Source organism: Crocodylus siamensis, chromosome 3, assembly GCF_052110815.1.
Source record: "Crocodylus siamensis isolate JL-2025a chromosome 3, ASM5211081v1, whole genome shotgun sequence".
NCBI lineage: Eukaryota > Metazoa > Chordata > Crocodylia > Crocodylidae > Crocodylus > Crocodylus siamensis.
The window spans coordinates 32,751,244-32,773,285 of NC_143397.1; the positions used below are offsets into that span (position 1 = coordinate 32,751,244).

General features: G+C 39.1%; 1 protein-coding gene across 1 annotated transcript in view; it reads left to right on the forward strand.

Moving 5' to 3' along the window:
• Positions 1 to 22,042, forward strand: part of ITGA2 (integrin subunit alpha 2) — a 114,751-nt gene that overhangs the window by 57,517 nt on the left and 35,192 nt on the right. Inside the window, exons 7-20 of the mRNA XM_090038060.1 lie at positions 1,057 to 1,205; positions 2,037 to 2,187; positions 2,936 to 3,101; positions 3,502 to 3,575; positions 5,539 to 5,677; positions 8,822 to 8,967; positions 9,608 to 9,751; positions 12,038 to 12,241; positions 13,079 to 13,215; positions 14,374 to 14,513; positions 15,940 to 16,091; positions 19,437 to 19,547; positions 20,141 to 20,223; positions 20,716 to 20,854. Of these exons, the coding sequence (XP_089894186.1) occupies positions 1,057 to 1,205; positions 2,037 to 2,187; positions 2,936 to 3,101; positions 3,502 to 3,575; positions 5,539 to 5,677; positions 8,822 to 8,967; positions 9,608 to 9,751; positions 12,038 to 12,241; positions 13,079 to 13,215; positions 14,374 to 14,513; positions 15,940 to 16,091; positions 19,437 to 19,547; positions 20,141 to 20,223; positions 20,716 to 20,854 (1,935 nt within the window). The remainder of the gene's footprint in view (positions 1 to 1,056; positions 1,206 to 2,036; positions 2,188 to 2,935; positions 3,102 to 3,501; positions 3,576 to 5,538; positions 5,678 to 8,821; positions 8,968 to 9,607; positions 9,752 to 12,037; positions 12,242 to 13,078; positions 13,216 to 14,373; positions 14,514 to 15,939; positions 16,092 to 19,436; positions 19,548 to 20,140; positions 20,224 to 20,715; positions 20,855 to 22,042) is intronic.

Sequence of the window (22,042 nt, forward strand, 5' to 3'; positions counted from 1 at the left end):
AACGCAGAAGCTGAGCACTGCTGTCACTGCTCATCTGCTCCTTTCTCCTGCTGCTGAATGCAGTGGGGAGGAAGGGGAAAGGTGAACAGCAGCAGTGTTCCCCCTTGGGCTCTGCAGCCACATGAAAGCATGGGCTCCAGCCAGACCCTGCCCTGATCAGCTGGTTTGCTCAGAACTCATGGCTCATAGGACTCCAGCAGGAGTCCATGCTGACCAGCCGGTGAGCTCAGAGCTCACTGCGCATATGTGGCAAAGACACTATGCCTTTCTCTGTTCCTAGATTCACTGCCAAAATTTTTTTTCTCTGTGTGAAAAAATGTAGAATAACTTTGTGACTGGTTCCTATCATGCCATGTGTAGGTAGCTGCACCCTTGTGGTTGGGAGTCTGCAGGTAATGGGGCTCCCAGCAGTAGGGGAGCATCATGAAATCCCACAGAGCTGGGAGCTTGCTACTTGCCACACAGGGGGAGCTCAGGATCACAATCCCAGGCTTCCCTTGCACCAACAGTATGGCGTGATAGGATTTGATGCTCAGTCCCACAATCACACCTCATGTCATGCATGCATGACATCGCAGGAAGCTCAACTGTGTGGATCATACATCAGATCCCATCACACTTTTTTTACCTGGACATCTAGGAGGAGTCCAAAAGATAGCAGGGGAAAAGCACTATTAGCTGAGACCTCCTTATCCATGCCATACCAGTAAACATTACTCATGCCTGCTCTTCTAATAGAAGCTGTGTTGAGAACTTTTTGAAGAAAAAAAATATAGTCATTATATAAGTTTTGGTTCACTGAATTTGTTATTGAGTAGGATAGATTGAAGACGCAAGATGTAAATTTATGTGAGTTATGTATTGTTACATTTTGCTTTACAAAATGTGCATGAATGTTATTTGAGGTCATATGTACTGAAGGAAAAGTATAAATTCTTTTGTATCTCTAGATATTGTACATCATTAGCTTAACAAAAAGAAGTTAGTATTATGATTCTGTGTGATTGATTTTAATGCAAGGCGTTATGCAAATATACTTCGTTTATTGTTGTTTAGGTTGGCTTAGTTCTATATGGTAATGCACCAAGGGTACTATTCAACTTGAATACTTACAAAACAAAAGATGAAGTTGTTAAGGCAATGTCAAATACTGAGCAAAAAGGAGGAACTTTGACTAATACTTTCAAAGCTATTGACTACGCAAGGTAAAGTGTACTGGTAATTATTGTGATATGTTTCTAACTAAGGATCTTGCAAGGTGATGAGCTTGCCTTGAGGGTGCTACATTTAAAATCAAAATAGGCTATATTTCAAATCCTGACACAGTGACTCAGGTTATTCATTTAGGCCCCAGCTACATGTTATATATATTAATCAGCTGGTCAGTTACACAATAAATCTAGGCTAGCCACACGTACAAAGTAATTATCACACCATAAAAATGATTATCCAGTTATAAAAAGAACTAACCGGCTGTAAAGTTAGTGCTTGAAAGTGTGTAACAGCTTTATCTGTAGCTGGTTTCTATCCAGCTTTAATTTGAACAAATATCAGGGCCCTTAGGCACCTCTTCTGACTGCAGTGAAGACCAGGTTTTCAGTAGCATAGCATAGATATCTTCTTTAGTTCCCTTGCCTCATTGTTGTCACCTAAAATGGAGCCTATTTCTGATATTTTTGGCTTCATGGGAACATTGTGAGCAAAACTGGTGAAAACTTTTCACTTAAAATAATTTTTGGACAAAAAACTGTATCTTCTTTGAAATGAAAATGGACTTCCATTAGAAATATCATTTGTAGTTATTTTTTTCTCATTTTTTCAATTTTTAACTGTTCTTATGGCATTTGATCTCTGAGCAGCGCTTTTGAAAACCTAAGCATTATTCCTATAACTAGCTAAGATCTTTCATTTAAAGAGAAAAATATTGCCAATATATTTTGTTGAATATTAGTGATAGAAACATTAATTAATGTATGCATATAAAACAACATCTTTTAAATTCATTTATGCCTAATAAGTCTAGTGCTTTGTTACAGGCAACATGCTTTTTCCCCTGAGTCGGGGGGACGGCAGGCAGCCACAAAAGTAATGGTTGTTGTAACAGATGGTGAATCGCATGATGGTTCTGCTTTGGAAACAGTGATAGCTAAATGTAATGAAGACAAAATAACCAGATTTGGCATAGCTGTAAGTTATATTATTTTACTACAATTTTGGCAAGAATGTTTTAATTAAAAGTGTCTATATGTATGCGTCATTACATCACCAAGATGGGAATGGGATGGACCTCACATTTGGCAGCCAATGTAATTTAAGTTTTTGGATATAATAGTTTATATTAATTATCATTGTCGTTGGTTAAAGTTCTTTGGCTTAAAAAGCAGGGTTAGTGAATCCTGACCATTCCTCAGTGTTATACTCTTTAGTTTCTTTTAGATTTCTTTTCCCATTTGAGTTGTTTGTCATGTAAGAACACAATACTTTAAAGCTGGCAAGTTTGACAAAAATGGTTAAACAGTATGGGTTTTGATTTTTTTCTCACTGCCTTTCTCTATGAATGGTCTTTTACAGATGTATGAAGGGAATGGAAGATGCTACAGTTTGATGCATCTGCTGTGTATTCACTTGGCATGGGTGTAAATGACTGCAGAAATTGCAAAGCTTAGAGGGCTCGAATTCAATTTCTTGACCTTAATATTATGATTGCCATAATACTTTTTATTTTCTTATCTACTAACATCAGTTCATCTTACTATAAATGTCAGGTGGTCAGCGTAAGATGTTGGGTTGAGAATTGCATGAATAATTTGTGGGGGAAATGGATTTTAGCTGGAGACTTTACATTAATTTCAATTTCCTGTCATATATCAAGTATCCGCATGTGTAATACTGATGGAATTAAGTCACACCAAGATTTCTTTTTCTCTTTTTCAAGGTTTTAGGATACTTAATCAGAAATGAACTTGACACTAAAAATTTAATTAAAGAAATCAAAGGAATTGCTAGTCTTCCAACAGAAAAGTATTTCTTTAATGTGTCCTCTGAGGCTGCACTTTTGGAAGAAGCAGGAACACTGGGAGACCGTATATTTAGTATAGAAGGTAATATACTCCAGGGGTCTTGAGAGCTATGGCAGTTTTTACCAGCTGAGGTACTGAAGGATTATAATAGTCTGTCTTCACACTGATATCCTTGTTAATATCTTGTAAATGTGGATGATTCCTGTGCCATATTAAAATCTTGATAAATATTACCATTTAAATATTAGATTTCCATAGTGAGCAATGCTGAGTATATTTTAAGAAGACGTGGAGTTTAGAAAGCATGTAATGTATTTGATATTATTATATAATCATTGCTAATTATTTATTTGTCAGATTAAATATTCAGTCCTGCTCCACTTGCCCTCACCAGCACCAGGATTGGGCTCAACAGCTTGCACAAGTAATATTCTACTAGTTTAAAAAATATATGAATAACAAAGTTATGTTATTGCACCAGGTACAGATCAAGGCGATACATTCCAAATGGAAATGTCACAAGTGGGCTTCAGTGCTCTTTATTCACAAAAAAAGGTACGTATAGTGAATCATTTAGTGTTAGTATAGTGTCAGCATTGGTTTACACTAGATATAATAGAAATGACTAGAGATATAGAACTGCAATATAAATTAAGAATAATAAACAACAATACAGTATAAAAAACTACATTTTATTTATGATTTCTTCCAATATAAACAAGGAGAACAGCACACCATAGCTTATCTGTATTAACATAAGCTGAAGGACCTGGCAGGTGTTATATTTATAGCGTGGTTAAGGTATGAATCATGCTATAAATAGTAACAGTAGATGTGTCTACATGAGACGCTACATTACATCAGCAGACCCAAACAATAGGGTCAGTGGGCCCTCGCTGTAGCACATCACTATGGTGACATAGCAGCTACAAATAACTGTGCAACAGCCGTTACTGCGCCATCTTTTAGTACTTCCTAAAGGAGGTACTAAATGACGGCGCTGTAACAATGGTGCTGTAGAGGTACATGTAGATGCACGCAGTGTGCCACACATTGAAGCCAATTTATACCATAATAATGTAACAGATGAGGCACAAAGACATTCCACATTTAATGTGGAACATCTTTATGCCTCAAAGTGCGTGGCATGTCAGGGCTACCTCACAACATTCCAATGCTCAGCTGAGCATCTGGATCCAACATGGAGCAACCACAGGGTCTGGGATGCAACTGTCCCCTACCCAATCATCAGGATCAGGCCGGTGGCAGGCCTAAGTCCAGGACCTGGCCCCTGCTACCCCACTTCCCCTCCTACCCCACTCTGGCCCTGATCCCCAGAGGCAGATGGGATCAGGGTTTGCCATGAGCCTGACTTTGGGGAGCTGTAAAAACTGCAGTTGCAGCCTAGCTGTGGGTGTACTTTCTAAATATCCCCAGGGACTGGAAACCAAGGATGTAAGGGCCTTTGCTTGATCTCTGGGACCTAACACTTAAAAACCCTGGTAGTTGTTCACAGTTGGAATCCAGCTAATTTTATGGCCTATTCCAAGAACTGTGTGGTATGTCAGGAAGCACAATTTTTGGGATCTGGTATAAAATTAATCAGATACCAATTGTGCAAGTAAATTAACATCTTCTCAGCTATCTTGAGTTACAGCTCCCTGACATTGTTTTTTTATAAATTCATAAAAGAGGGAGAAAATATATTAGGTAAAGATGGAAATCCTATTTCATGCATTACACCATTTTCTAGTAATGATGATTAATGTTGAATAATCTGTTCTGCATTTAATAGGTTTTTTCAATTGCTTATGATTTTTCTCAAACAAATCCTGCAAATGAGAGCTCAAATTTTGGATGTTTGATTTCAATCCTGTGAGGATTTTTTTTAAAGTTTTTAGTCTAAAGAAGCTACAGTACAGTATTTTTAAGTTAAGAATATTTTATATTGTAACCTTATACATATAACTTAGAATAAATATTGTAATACTATAAAAATATTTTTCTTCATAAATAAGTTTTAGAACATTTCAACCACAGTTCTAGAGTTCCTAGGCTAAATATCTAAAACTCTGAAAACCTAATAATTATCTCCATTTAGTTATTTCTTCCCCCCAAAAAATTCTAAAGCAACTTAAAGGATGAAAAAGAACTCCAATATTAATCCAGTATAGAAGGTATAAGAAATTGGGCACTTACAGATGGAAAACAGCAAAAATTAAGAAAGCTTTTCCAGTGTTTATTAAATTAGATATGACATCTTTATAGATTTGTAGGAGTATATTGGGTTAAAATTTTGTTAGGACTTGGATGCTGTCTTGCTGGTTGCAATATTGGACGCCATTGTGTCCACAGAATTCAAGATCTTTGTTTATTGTGATATCCAGCTCACACCTGAGTTTTACAAGTATCTAAATAGTATCACAATGATGATATCATCCACATAATTTATCTCCCAACTCCCTTGTGCTAACCAAAGAAACAGGAAGTTCTTACATTTTGATTTTACTGCTTTAAGGATGTTCTGATGTTGGGTGCTGTCGGGGCTTATGACTGGAGTGGAACTGTAATTCAGGAGTCATCAAACAAAGTGACCACATTTCCTAGTCAAGCATTTGAACAAATCCTACAAGACAGAAATCATAGCTCATACCTAGGTAAGGGCTGAAATATTTATTGCCTAATATGTCAGAAGTTTATCCATCCTACAGAGTACTTTTAAAAACTGACTTGGGAGGAAAAAAGAATGCTGAACATTAGGCTTGTGTGAAGCAGCTAGTATTCACTTCGGATTTGGCCAATTTGGGGGACAGTTCAGTGATTTGGATCACTGTCCTGATTTGATTCAGCCGACTCTCATTCGGCGAGTCAGTTGCTGCCTAATCTCTGAATCAGCCAGGCCCATCTCCCACCCACTCTCCCAGCCTGGCAATGGCTGCCCCACCTGCTTCAGCTCCTGGTACTTGTTAAAAAAAAAAAAAAAGCCCTGGCTCACCGGATGCTGCCAGGCAGGGGGGCAATCCCTGCTGCCCCCCACTGCCCCCCACTGCGTGAACCCCACTCCTCACTCCCCCAGCCCCCCCACGGGTGCCCTGCCTGAGCCAGCTGCAGCCCTTTAAGGAAAAAAAAATTAGAAAACCCCCCACCTCACCACTCCTGCTGGCAGGGGGGTGATCTCTGCTGCCGCCTACTGTCCCACAGCATGTGGGGGGGCTCTGCATGAGCCCCCCAAAGTCCCAGGGCCACTAGAGGAGCAGTGAGTCCCTGGGCTTTTCTTGGTTACTTTTTCTTAAAGAGCCAGAACTGGCCTGGGCGGGGCACCCATGGAGGGGATGGGGGAGCAGAGGGTGGGGGGGTGGTTCATGGTAGAGCCTCCCATGCAGCATGGGCAGTAGGGGGCAACAGGGATCATCCCCCACAGCCCCCCCCTTCAGGCAGCACTCGGTGAGCACCAGGGCTTTTCTTTAAAGAACTGAGTGGGAGGAGTGGGGTGGGGAGATGGGTGAGCGGGTGGGGGGGTGGGGGAGCGAGTGGGGGGGCTGGAGGAGCAGGGGGGGTTGGGGGGCTGACAGGGGTTTCCCCATGGTCCCCTCCCCTAGTATTTACCAGCTTGGAGTCAGCTGCAGCTCCCTGCTGCAGCCACTAGGGACTGCCCAAGTCATCAAAGCTCTCCAAATCTTTTCTAAAGATTTGAAGAGCTTTGAATCTATTCAGACCTTTTAAATTGGTCCCCTGATTCAATTCAGATTCGGAGATTCAGCCACCAAATTGGGCCGAATCTCCTCCACATCGAATCACCACCCGAAGCTTTGTACAGTCCTACTGAACATTAATCTGTTTTATTTACTGATCATGGATTCAAAAAAATCCTTTATTATTTTAATTCTCCATAAATTATGGATGAATGACTGAAATGTTAATGGGATGTTCTGAAATATCCTTTAAAACACTACAAGGATATAAGATGTTAAAGGAACTGGAAAAGGCTATATAGTGCATTAAATTTATGACCATTATTTCTGTTTACCTATTTATTCCTCCATTACAACTGGATCAAAAGCTGCTCAGTTGTCATCAGCTCATCTATACTCTTTCTTTCTGTGGTCTTTTTCAGTTTGGTTCATGGCTTTAGAAACATGACTAGAGTTTAATATAAGTTTTATGAATATCCATTGTTTGTTTTCAGAATCATTTCTGTACTCAGCCAAACCAGCCAACTTGATTCTCTTAGTTCAGGGCTGTCCAACTTTTGGGCCACTGGGGGCATAGGCAACATGTAGCGGGGCACATGCCCCCCTGAGATTGGCTACCGCTGAACCTGCCATGGCTTCTCTGGGTGGCTGAGACTCACATATGTCCCCTTCCTTGCCACCATATACACAGCCTGCTTTCTCCCCTTCCCCATACCATCCCTGTCAGGTATACTGTGCTGGAAGCCCACCTCTTTTACTTGCCATGTCTGCATCTTGTGAGGCCTAGCTCCTTCCCCTGTTGTGCATGCAGCATGCATAGTTACACTCCCTTTCTCCTTTCCTGGCACACTATGCAAGTAGCAGCCCTCCTGCTGCCACTGCACATACAGCCTGGCTCCTTTTCCTGCTGCATATGCAGCCTGCAAAGTCCAGCTTCTGTTTTTTTTTCTGAGTGAAGCATAAGCATCTTGGAGACACTGCTACACCCACAGCCTGGGTACTCCAGCTGTACTAGCCCACCCCTTGGCATTAGGGGCAAGAACCAGAAGCTGGGAGAGGAAGGGGAAATCCAGAGAACTCTGCTGGCACTGGAGCAGGAGCTCCACTGAAGTGGAGTGGTGGTTGAGCAGCAGTCCAAGGACACATGCTAACCTCTTGCATGCCACATATAGCCCATAGGCCACCAGTTGGATAGCCCTGTCTTGGTTTATTAATCAGCCATGTTGCATCAACTATTTTTTTGAAAACCTGGCACCTTATTACTAAAAGAATACTTATTCACAAGTTAAGTATCAATTTCCTATCCTTGAAATATTTGCAAGTAGTAGAATTTGCTTTCTAACTTTTTTCTTCTTTACCATGTTCTGCTTTCTGTGGTTTGGTGTTATCCTGTATCCACCACACTGACATATTATGCTCTTTGAAAAAGGAAGAGATAGGAGAGGGTCATATAGTTTGTAATGCTTAAAAAGACCATTTTTGTTTGGGTTTTCATCATTTATCTGTGCTAGCTTTGTTTTCTCTCTTAGTGACAGACTGCTCCATTGAATCCCCTGGCATCTTACTAATGCCCAATATAAGGCTTTCCCTAGAACAAATTTATATATTGCCTGAGAAGACCTCTCCTTTTTTAATACTGATTTGAATTAATTCAAGGTGCACATTTTCAAAATCACTTATTCTGATTTTATTTTAGCCTTCTTATAGGAAGTGGTGAGAAGTTATGTCCTAACTGTGTTTTGCTCTTCAGTGTAAGCTGAGGTACTATAAAACAAAACAATTTTCTTCTGTTAAAGTAAAGTAAAATGACCTCTCTGTACTCAGCACCTTGCTAAATAGACAAGACTATTGTCAGAGTTTCTCTATCCAAGTGCTAGAGGAATTTTTATTTTATTTTCTACCTTTGAAAATAATATCTCCCTAATAAATTCAAGCATAAGTGAATTTGGTACATACATGTAACATATCTTCCAAACCCAAATCTCCAACCTGGCTGCATAAATGTCCATAACTAAGACACCAGATCATTTCATCTATACTGCTTTTACTGATAACTAACTCTACCTTTCCCTGATATCTCATATGTAGCATGTTAACTTCTGTTCCCAGGTTATTCTGTTGCTGTTATCTCAACTCAAGAGGCTGTTTATTTTGTCGCTGGTGCACCAAGATCCAATTACACTGGCAGAGTAGTGGTTTATGATGTTGACAGCCATGGCAATGTCACAGTCATTCAGTCCCAGAGAGGAGAGCAGGCAAGTATAAATACTTGATCACCAACATTAATTCTGTAGATGTCTATTTTTTAAGACACAGCAGTAAAAATACTTATTCATATTTGCTCTGTTATACATTTCTTTTGAAAATTCATATTCCTGCAAAACATTTAGAATCCTGTTTGACCCTTTCACTGCAGCTATGCTCTTTCAATGTTTAAGACACATTCTGTAACTTTCAGAGAGTGCTGTATTTTTCTGATTATGCATACATGCAGTCAACCCTGCATGTAAATTAACCCCGCATTTTCAGGCTTTGGTGTAGGGGAGAGAGCTTTTTCCCCAACGATAGTAAATACGTACCAGTAAAGACCTTGAACAGCTTTTGCTCTTGCCAAATCCCATCAAATCAAATAGCTAAGAAAAGGACCCAATGGATTGAATACACTAAAAATATTGTTTTAAAAAGTACACTAAACAGGTTTCTGATTTGGCATTTTTATTGCGCACACAAAAATATTGCAAGTAGTCGAGTCCATAACATTCCAGGCCCAATTTTTAGTTTGTCCACTCATTATATAATTTGAATGTGATCTTTATGGTTCTTCTGGAGGTTTATGTTCTAAAATAGTATAATTTATAACATATATAAAAATGACTCTCTTGCTGTCAATTTCAGATTGGGTCTTACTTTGGCAGTGTGGTATGCTCAGTGGATGTTAACAGAGATTCAGTTACAGATGTGCTATTAGTGGGGGCACCAATGTTTATGAATGACCTAAAGAAAGAAGAAGGAAGAGTTTACATGTTCTCCATAAGACAGGTAATAATAAAATGGATGGATAGCTTGAATTGAGACTTGGCATCTATATCTTTCATATTTTCAGTTCTTACTCCAGGCTTCTGGTAATGAAGTCTTACTGAGAAGTGGAGTTATAACTACAATTGATCAAGGAATCATACTGTACCAACAAATAGCAAAAAGTGATCCATGACCTAAAAAGCTTACAGCCGTAATATTTTGGCCAGTGAATCATTTGCAGTCTGATTCTAATTTTGGCAAATCTGTTCAGTAGTTGGTTTTTCTTCCCAAAATCATTCTGATAAATGATCTCTGCTTATGCATTGTCTGCAAACCATTAAATTGGTTATTCTCTATTTATTATTCATGTTTTCTCATTTATCACCTCACCTCACCTCATTTAAGCCACAGAATATTATTTCTGCCTCATGATTGGCTGACTCAAATTTTTTAAATTCCTCTAAATAACAAACATCCAGGAGAGATTCTTTCAAATGACTGAATATTGGCTTTAAAACTCCTGAAACTTTTGGAATCCATGAATAGCCTCAAGAGTGAGTGGTAAACACCATATTCAAGATAACTCTATTAATCATAGAAAACAGAATGCAGATTTTTATTTGTGAAACCTACAGATCAAGCAATGTTACTCTTCTCCTGATTAGAGCTACCCTTACGGATTTGGTTGTGTAGCACCTGTATTGAAACCAAACAGCCAAATCAAGTAGCATATAAGGACTGCAAAGCTGTTGCCTATGTAAGTTGGTGGATAGATCAGTCCCTATCTGCAAAATAGTTTTGTATTTGTTTTTTTTTTTTACCTTGGAAATCTCTTGTAGGGAACACAGACAGTTTCAGGGAGGGTGGAGGTCCCATAGAGAGGTTTCTTATCTGCAGAACTGAGTGCGGGGGGTGAAAAATGAATTCGCACTTCTCACAGTTCCAAATCTGCTTTTACAGGCTGCTAAGCAGGACAAAAGTGCTACTGTTGACAGCTGACATACCAGCGCTATGTGGCAATGGAAAATTAGGCAAAAAGAAAAAAGAAAAATAGAACTTGATGTAAGAGGTTTTCAGTTTTGTAAATCGAATAGATTGGGAAACTTCTTAACACTTTTCTTCTGTTTAAGTGACAGAATTAATTTTATTTTAAAAATATTTGTCAGAATGTGGAGAGTCAGTGATTTAAATGGGGGAGGGGCAGGGTATAATCTGGCCCCTGGTGCCACCCAGCTGCTCATGGGTCTTAGAGTAACTCGCAGGTAGTATGGGGTGCACCAGATGGCCCCATGTACTGCAAATGGTACCCACGCTGGCTTGTGTCCCAGAGTAGCAAAGCCCCAGAGTGGTCATGTGCCACCTTTAGCATCATGTTCTCGGGCCATGCATCAAAGCCCCGTAGCAGCAGTTCCAGGGCCATGCAGCACAGTGTTGTAGTGGAGCTCCAGTCCATACAGCACAGCCCCAGCATTTGGCTGTCACATACAGCACAGTCCTTAAGTGGCCAGAGCAGGACCAGGAGGCCCATGGCGGCCTCTCCAGGACTTGCACTGGATCCAGAATGCATGGTTGGTCTCTGAGTCTGGTCTGGCGCATGGACCATCCCTGTGCCACTTATCTTTCCCACTCATCCAGATGCCTACTACAGGGCCAGGTAAGTTTGACACCCCTTATGTAAAAATAAAGTTGATTTGTATAATTTACACATATCACTAGAATTAAATTGCTAGCCATTTTGGATAAACAATCTGGCCAGCATTTTTAGCATTTTCTGTATACAAAGCAATGACATAAATCATGGCAGCTATGAAGATATAAGTGATTCTTCCACGCTTTTTTCCTTAGTTGACATGAAAATGTTCAAGAAATGAAAAATTTACACACCTGGGTTTTGCATTAGTTAGCTAGGAAGTTCTGGCCCTCTTTCAAAGAATTATGGCCAGTCACAAAAATTGCCATTTCCTGTGCATAAGTAAGCCAAAACTGGTAATTTTAGTTATTGATGTATCTTCTAAAAATTTCAAAACACTTAAAACAAAAACATAAAGACACAGAAGATCTTTAAGATATATTTAAGTTTATATTAGCTGTAATTCTTCGTTATGCAAAATATGTTTTATTTTTCTTCTAAAGTATTTGCCACAGTTATGGGATGTAACAATGCAAACTAGACAGTGGGATGGCAGATGAAATTCAGTGTTGCTAAGACCAACTTAATACACATTAGAAATAATAATACACAGATTTTTTTTCCATTTTGTTTGATCTAGTAAAACAATATTTTTGTTTTCTTTATTTATTTTTAAGGGAATTTTAGATCAACGAGAACTCTTAGAAGGTCCAAATGGGTTAGAAAATGCTCGGTTTGGATCTGCTATCGCAATGCTTTCAGACATTGATTTGGATGGTTTTAATGATGTGATAATAGGCGCACCTTTAGAACACCAAAATGCTGGAGCAATTTACATTTACAATGGAAATCAAAGGACACTTCGCACCAAATATTCCCAGGTAAATTCCTTTGTTAAATACTATTATATTCCATGTCTTATGTTTCAATATGACAATTGAGTTAGATTCAAGATGGAAGATTAAATAAATTGAGGGTTTATTCTGAGCTGCTCCTTTTTCCTCTTTAAATAGCAGCATTGTCTTCTGTTTGCTTTTTCAACACCATTTACATTATTACTTTGAAGCTGAGACTGGTAGCATTGATATTAAAGGTGGAGGGATAAGTGATATGAACATATGTGGGGAAGAAGTGTGAGGCTACTATGTATTTTTTACTTTTGTGCACCAAGGAAACTCACTTCCTGAAAAGTATTTTTTCAGGCTTTTTTTTGCAACTCCTTCTAGCTGTGGTACACCAGCAAATATTGGATTAATCCCAAATCTGAAATCTTTCAATATATAGTAGCTAAAGAAGAGACTTGGAAAGAAAGGCATGAAAATTTGGCATCCAGCTTCAATCCACTACTACTAATAATAACAGTAACTATAATAGTACCACCTATATGGTAGTGTTATTGTTGTTGTTTTTAGCAAAATAGTTTTTCAGTGAGAACTTTCCTCCTGCTGAAAGGCTTGTTAAATTCCATTAAATTTCTTGGCCATATTGATTGATGGGAATAAAATTATCTAGTAAAGGAAAGCTGGAATACAGCAATCTGTTAACTTGGGACCAGAGGAAAAAATCGCTTAAAAATAATGCAGAAATATCCACAAAAAATTGTCTAAATGAGTATGTTACATATTAACATAGTGCCTCTAAAATTCAAATGCTAATGCTTCTCTTTGTAGAGATTAACAATTACGTGCAACATTGATTAACCAGGTTCTTTTTCCCAGAAAATTACAGGATCAGACTCTGCTTTTAGAAAGCAAATCCAGTACTTTGGAAGATCAGTAGATGGGCTCAGAGACTTAAATGGTGACGACATGACTGATGTTTCTGTTGGTGCTGACGGAAATGTCGTGCAACTCTGGTTAGTCAATTACTTTAATCAGATAGTTTTTTTTAATATTTCAAGTGTAAGCGGGGTACAGTCATTTAACAAAATAGAGGGAAAAACTGCTATGGCTATGGAGCTAAAATTGTTCTTTGTAATTATGCTAACGTAGTAGCAAATTGAAAAAAAACATTGGACTCAGTTACTTTTAATAACAAATGATATTTTGATTGACTGTCCTGCTTAGAAGAGTTGTCCAGTGAAGTAAGCACGTAGAGCAGTGGAAAAAAAAATTGGCACCTCTTTTCTGGCAAAATTTATTTTTTGTCCTGAAAGCAATTGCCAAGACAGTTTTGCCAGTTCTACAAAAAAATCACTTTACAAGCAGAAAATGTTGGGTGCTTTCCTAAGCCATGATTTTTCTCCATGCACATTAAAGTACAGCTTAGTTGAAACGCAACTTTATAAATAGCTTCTGTCTCTCAGTGACTTTTGTCCATATCAGGACTGATTATTATGAGAGGCATCTTTCTTTGAAAAATAAAAATGTTCATTAATAAAGAAATGTAACTTTGCTGGATTTCCTCAGATAATGTCAGGGACTTTCCTAAAAGAACAATTTAGGGACAGTTGCCCTGAAAGTCAAATATAAGAGTGTGATTTGGTCTAACTGGTGAAAAATTATTAAAAGTTCATGAAAACAATCATGCAAGAGGCAAGCATTTCTTAGGGTGATATCTTCTATTGGACCAACTGTGTAGGTGGGATAAAGTTAGATGAGCTTTTGGATGAAAGACATTCTTCATCAGGTCTCACTCACCATAAATATCCCATTATGTTATATCAGGGGTTTTCAACCTTTCTGGGGCAATGTACCAAAGGAGGATGGTGCATGGCGGTGCTTCCCCACCTGCCCACACGTACCTCCTAGGACCTTCTCAAGAACCCCCTGATGTTATCAACTACCATGGTTACATAAGAAATGTTTCAAAAAAGTGGATTAGCCATTTTAAACCTACTTTTTACCTACAGCTACACTTGTGAAGTCCAAAGAAAACTACCTACCAAGCTGGCATGTTGTTTACAGTAGGAACCAATAACCAAAATATTACAGGCAGGCCCATCCCAGAATAAAGTTTCTGATTTATCAAGAGTCCTTAAAACCCCACTTAGCTATTTGTTTTTATGTTTCAGGTCACAAAGCATTGCACATGTCTCCGTCAGTGCCTCATTTGCACCTGAAAAAATCAGTCTACTGAACAAGAACACTGAGATACTTGTCGACATATGTTTTGATGCCACATTTAGGCCTGCTAATAGAAATAACCAAGTGGGTAAGAACAGCCAACACATTGTTTACATCAGTTTTGTTGATAATGTTGTAATGTAAATATAAAGGAAAATTAAAAACAAGCCCTGGATGACAAACCAGAAAAGAAGGAATTACCACAATATTTAACTATAAAATATATTTCTTTGTTTCATTTTTAAATCCCAGCTGATAGTATTTCCTTATTGTCTTTGAAAAGTGAAGGAGAACTTCCTTTAAAGGGACAGGGCAGTCTCCTCACATCTTCTACCACAAAGCACCATTAGGGAGAGGAATAAAGGTCAGGGTTATCAAGTAATTTTACTGTTATTCCCCCTTGAACTCACCAGCTAGTTTTTGGCTGGGCCACTTTGATCAGCTTTGGAGGGATAAGGAAGTAGAAAACACTAGCTCTTGTCTGTGCAATACTGTTAAAAGCAACAGCAGCCAACATATTTAACAAAAATAGTCACCCAAGCCAAGTGCTTTGTGCTGAACTCTCTGCTCCAACTGATGAGCAGAGGCAAGCTATTCTTCTGGAAAATAAAGAGGAAAAAACCCCAATTATATGATTATTTAAATGCAACCTTGGTTACTCACTAGTCTGGTCTATCTGAGCTTTTAGGAAATGAATGATTTTCAAAAAGGAGCTACTGATCTTCAAATATTTATGATAAAAGCATGGGGAAATTTTTATAAGAGGCTCACCTGTTACAGTTGGCAACATAAGTTTGATCATTTTTCCATTTCATATGATGACAGCCAGTGCTCATGACCAGGGATCCTGGTTTTCTGTGATCAAAAAAAAATACCCAATTTTCAGTTTAAAAAAGTAACCCCAAATCCCCATTTTCCATGATTTAAATGAAACACCAGTACTATATATAGATAGATATCTATATAGATATAGTGGAAAAATGTGGATTTGGGGTTACCTTTTTTTTAACTGAAAATTGGGGATTTTCTTAAATTGGAGAAAACCATGAACCCTGATCATGACTGTTAAGCAGCAAAATAAAATTGAATTTCTACAATAGTAGCCATGTTTGTTTGTTTTTTAATCTTCAAGCTGAAAAATTATATTTCAGGAAGAAAATATGCAGTATTCTGTAGGATTCTGGGATCTGATTGCAGTGTATTTATCTATAATATTCTTGGTGTTACAGACTGGCCTCTGCCCAAATTAAAGATGTGTACATCTGTAGGAGATAATGTATTGATTGCCATTTGATATGCTCTCTATAGATATGAACATTTATTTAAGCATTTTAAATCTGTTAAACTAACTTTTGTAGGAAGATAGACCACTGTAGTTCTGAGACTGCTTTGGTTGCACTCCTAACACAAAACAATAAAATATTTAGGTTTTCTGGCAAAACCAGTCATTCTCTAATATTGAAGCCAAATGCTGTGTGATTACTGTGAAAGCCAGTTTTTCATTCTTTTTCTAGCAATTAGATACAATGCAACACTGGATGCTGATCTCCAGTCATCTAGAGTGACTTCCAGAGGATTATTTAAAGAAAACAATGATAGGTATCTGCAGAAGGCTTTTATAGTAACTCATGAAAAGAATTGTGTTCGGCACATCTTTAATGTACAGGTGAGCATAATTTCAAACTTCCTCATGTAAAAAGCCACCTATGACTTAATTTTACATGATTTTGTCATAACTTTTATCATGACTTGCATCCAAAAAGAGAACTGTGTGTTATAGTCATTAGCTAATCTAATATAACCTAATCTAAGGTAATCCTGTGTAATCAATTTGCTTCTAAAGCATCACATGCATCTTAAAAATACAGTGTGAAGCCCTAGTTTTATTGAAGTAACAGAAGAAATTAAATTCCTAGACACATAGGGTGCTTGTACATGCAACGGGGGTTTAGTTCTCCCTAAATTAAAACAGTGATTTTTTTTTTTTAATGACCCAATTAAAAACCCACCATTTCAATTTAGGGACTTCCATGATGTCACATGACGTCACAGTGCATCACAGGTGCCTGTCACCTCACTCACCGTCCCTCTCCTCCCCCCACAACCTTGCAGGCTCCACCAGAAAAAAAATATTGCAGTGAGGGGCCCAGTCTTCTTCTCTTCACCCCTCCTCCACGAGACTTCTTGCCTCTCCCGCAGAAACAGGGACAAGCTGCCAACAGGCCAAGCAGTCCCTGAGCTGCAGAGGACCCCGGTTCTTTCCTCCATGGTGGCAATGCACCCGTGGGCAGCACCTGCCCACTAGAAGCCCACCTGGGTGGTCTCAGGGAATGCTGCAGCCACACAAGGAAGCACTGTACACCTCAGGCTAGCAAGCAGGCTATGGGAGGAAAAAAAAAGAAAAAAAGATAAGTCTTCTTGATGCTTTTTTCTTTTTTTTTTCCTTAGTGAAGCTTGCCCCTGAGCTGCGTGGGGCCTGGTGCTTCCCTCCACAATGGTGGCACCCCCTGGGACCTCCCAGGCCAGGTGCCTGTAGGTGGGTGCTGCCTGGGGGACTCCACCACCATGGAGGAAAGGTCCAGGGTCTCCCACACCTCAGGGGCCACTTGGCCTGCCAGCAGCTTGCACCCTGCCCTTGGAAGAGGCTGGTAGGCTCCAGCGCCCCATGCACCATCCCCGCCACCTTCCTGCCACATGGGACTACCCAGGAATGGGCTGGCTTGCCCCTGGGGCAAAGCGACAGGGTGGCTGGATGTGCTGGTGGCAGGGGATGGTGCATGGGATGTTGCAAGCCCAAGCTTCCCTGAGTCCGTCTCAGCTTTCAGCACCCCACACACCATTGAACCTCTGACAGGTTTTACCTTGCTATGTAACAAAGTTATTTTAAAGTTAAATATGACACAGAACATGTACATCATCATGAAATTGAAGTGGAATACACCACTAAACATGTAAACAGCAATGCCATTAACACAGTGCAGAAGGGCAGTTAAGCCAGTTTAAAGGCCAATTTTGTCATATGTACAAGCACCCACAGGCTCTTATGGCTAGAACAGACAATCTAACCATCTGGTTTGATCACTTTCATAAAGTAAGTCAAAGAACCTCACCTTATCTGGCCCATGGTTTCAATTGGGTTAGGTTTACCTTGCAGAGGAAATTGTTCTATAATTGGCTGAATCCAGGTATATGTGACATAAATTTTACTTTAAAAAGTAGACTAAACACCTTGGGTAGTCTTCTGGTGTGTGCCAGGCCTTGAATGATGTACTCAGGTAGAAAAGCTCACCCTGTCATGCTCCTTTAAAACAATGAACACAACCCCAGGGCTTAGATCTGCATTAAGCTTCTTGCATAATTCCAAGAGGGAGGTTGAAAATGTGACAGGAAACAAATTCTATTATTGCTGCTTTTGTTTAAAAGAGAGTAAAATGCATAAACTAATCTGCTTACTGAAGGTCAGATACATTAAAGGTAACCTCTCCCTGCCTCTTTGTGGGAATTACCTCCTTCCTTCATTCACTCGGAGCAACTGTTTGAGGCAAATACATTATATCCACCTTTTTTTTTTTTTTGATTGAGCCATGTTTTGGATATGTGAACCACATATAAGGGACTAAAAGAATTAATCCGCTAGGAGGGAATATTGGAGATGTGAGAAATGCTTTATGAGTTTAGTGCTTTCCAAGCATCAATAACTGGCTCAGTGATAGTACCATATTTACTTAATTCCAAGATGAAGTTTTTTTTCCCCATTTAACATGAGGAAAAAAACTATTGTCTTGGAATGGAATATGAGAAGGAAGTGTGGCAGGCAGCTGCTGTGCTCCAGTTCCAGTCCTGACCCAGAACAAGGCCCGAGATTGGCCCAGAAAAGAATAGCGAAAGAGGTGCAGCAAGGGTGCAGAGGTGATAGCAGGGAGGGTCGGAGGCAGCACAGGGGTAGGCACAAAGGAGTGAGCAAGTGGTGGTGGGAGAAAGATGGCAGGGGTAAGTTGCTTGACTCCCCCAATGGCTGTTTCCCCTAACATCTGCTCCCACCATTGCCTTCCCCAGTACTTGCCCCACCCGCCTCCCCTCACCCCTGCCTGCCCTCCCACTGCCTACTCCTCTGCCATGGTTTTCCCTGCTGCAGTGGTGGGAGAAATGTATTTAAGACAATCCTCCAATAATTAGATTCTATACATGGAAAAGTATAATGAAGGTATAGATTTTCCATGTATAAAATCTAATTATTAGAGGGTCATCTTAAACTCAGAGTTATCTTGGATTTGGATAAACATGGTATATTGCACTCAGGCAAAGTTGGATAAAGATCAGACTTACGAAAGAAGCTAATGAAAGATGCCTCTGTGTAGTATCTTCTCTGAATAAGAAGCAGGTTTTGGACTTGCAGAGCATTTTTCAGGATCCAGTCATAAAAACAATTGTAAATAATATTATAAATAATAGATTGTTATGAATTCTAGATAAGAGTTAAATACTGCTGCTTTAAATACTACTAAGCAGACCAGGAGTGAAGGAAACGAAAGGATAAAAATCGGCAGTGCTATGATATTAAATATATGAAGGAGAAACCCTTTATTGTTTCTAGTACATTAGATATTATTAATAGAAAATGTGTATTGTATTGTTCCAGTTATAAGTCAACTCTGAATAGAATAGACGTTGACCACGTATTTTCTGGTTCAAGTCTAAGAGAAACAGCTTTTCCCTAATATAAATTGCTAACTGCTAATAAGGATCTTGAACATTATTGCCTTTATACAGTCCCACTAAAAATATTAAACTGAAAATGCACTGAAAAATATTGTGACTTGATATTTTTATTGCATTCACAAAAATACTGCAAATAAAAACTCACGATTGTAGGGAGACTGGTTGGATGTTAACCCTGTGTATAAGCTGAGTGTGGTCTTTATGGTTCTTTTGGAGGATAAAAAGGTAACATTGCATCATAACAATGCAATAAGATTAATTATTACCTACTAAGTCAATATGTATATTGCAGGAGCCATCAGACGCTGTGAATTCCCTTGGTCTGCGTATTGACATTGGCCTTGCAAATCCTGGCTCTAGTCCTGTCCTTGATGCATATTCTCCTGCATCTGTATCCTACAGTGTAAGTGCAGAACTCAACTACTGGACAATATAAAACCAAATATGTCACAAGTGAGATGATGATGGTCAGGCATAGTAGTTAGCTACAAGGTCAGAAACCTAATTCTAAGGACAGGAGTCAGGACGGATTCATAACCAGGTTCTGGAGCTGGTGTTCAGGCCAGGCCAGAAAGCTAGCATCAGTAAGCTATGGATCAAGCCAGGATTGGAGAACCAGTGTTGGTAGCTACAGATGAAGTTGGGTCAGGTAGCCAGAGTCAGAAAGCTGTAGATTAAACCAGAGGCAGAAGGGTCAGCAGAGCTTTACTAATTGAACTGGGCTGCAGCTGAGAGTCAAGCTTAGGAGCTTTCACTTAGAAGCTCAAGCTTGGGAGCTTTCACTTTAGTTTAGATAGATATGGATTGGTGGTAGCCTTAAAGTCCACCTTACCTAGGATTGGAAAAACAGTCTTACTATTCCCTGTGCCTTATTTTCTCATCTCTAAAAGGGGATGCTTTCAGGGAAGTTGAAGGTAGAATAGATAAAGTCAGGTAGGGCATCAAGTTCTAGTCTTTCGGAAAAAAGCAGAAGATAACTTTTTTCCATGTCTGTAGATTCCTTTTATCAAAGACTGTGGTGAGGATGAACTCTGCATCTCTGAACTTGTTCTTGATGTTCAGCAGAAAACAGATGATGGGTAAGTGTCAACTAAGATTTTTGCACAAAAAGTTTTTTAATCAATGATGCATTGAATGAAAACCCCAGAGCTTCTTTGTAGTACAATATCTGTTCAGAACCTGTAGAAAAAATATATTAATAGTACTTCATGTTATATCATTAATGTTTAAAAGTAGGTTCACATCAGTATCACCACGCTATAAGGCAACTATTATTAAGGAGATTTTCAGCCTGTCTTCTGTGGCAGAACCTGTTAAAACCAAATGAAGCCATATGGGCTATATATAGTCAAGACAGTACAATTAATTGAGGTCAGTTTTAAGAAGCACTTTCACAGTACATATGGCCAGCGTACAAAGTGTTTGTAAAATGATAGTTCTGTAGATGTAGAACATCAAAACAGACAGTACTGTCCATCTGATTCATTGCTGTCGAATACCTTTCAGTGATCTGTAGCTGCAGTAGCCACTTTATTTACGATAACAATGATAGATTTTTTTTTTTTCAACAGCAAACGACCCTTCATTGTGAGCAGCAAGAACAGAAGGATAACATTTACTGTGAAGCTTAGGAATGAGAAGGAAAATGCATATAACACCAGAATCCAGGCTACATTTTCAGAAAACTTGTTTTTCTCTTCATCTGTATCAGTACGTAGTTACGTCCACCTCAACTCTACCTATTTTACTTCTGTTTTTTCTTGTTTCCCTGATAAGTGTTTTTCTTTCTAGTAGTCATTATCTCAGCAAAGGCTTACTCCATCTTGTTTCATAAGATGCAAGAAATATGTCTTCCAACTTCCTCTTTACAATTAGCTAGAACCACTTTATTTAGATCAGGGAGGAATAAGGTGCTCAGCATAAGAGCTGACACCCTAGCTAGTTTGATTTCGACTCACTGGTGAAGTCATCTTTTCCTTACCTTGGGACTTGGCATCTTGCACATACCACTTTACTCCAAGCAACACTTCTGAATACTGTTACTAGGCCACAAAAAATTCATACTTGATAAATCAAGTGTGCAACAGCGATAGTTTTAAAACACAGACTTTGGAGTTAGAAATAATGTTACTGCCAAGGTCACATATTCCAACTAGACAGTTAATCAGCTTGGAATGATCACTATACCAGAAACTGTAATTTTAATGGATTTTTTCTTTGTTAAAAAAACAAGAAAAGAAAAGAATGTTACAGGTTATTTTAGGAGAACTACAGTAAATCATTTGTCTGAAATGTTGCTCCCAACCAGTTCAAAGAGGATAAAATCCAGACCCCAATGTCTGGCCCAAGTAGGAAGGCTGCTACTGTTGAGGTGAGGATAGGGAAGGAATTCAGTATATTATTCAAAACTAGCTCTTTTGGGGGGAAAGAACTGGGATCGTTTCTGAAGGGGCAAATCCACTGGTATTGTCTTGGCCCATCCATGGGCTGTAATTTCCTATAAGCTCCTATGTGGTAGATTTGTAAAGAGCAAGGCTTGATACCCTTCAAGGAAATTGAAGAGTAGATGGCTCTCCCCCTCCCCCCACCAGCTTTCTGCTATAACACAGAAGGGAGATCATTGACTAAAACATATATGAAACTGGACTGTACAATGGAAGCTAAGCAAAGACCTTCTGCTTATAGTCGGGTTTGCTTTCTAAAGGGTTAAATCTGGTTCCTGTTACAAAACTATGGCTTTTTCAAGGTTTTAGGTACAGAATCCCCATTTTGCACATGAAAGCAACATAAAAGTTAGGTGTAATTCCTTCCAATCTGTATTCCTTAGGAAAGTAACGCTGCAAGGGACCCTACAAGGTCATCTAGCTCAGTCTTTTGCTTTAGGCAGAGTCATCTTTG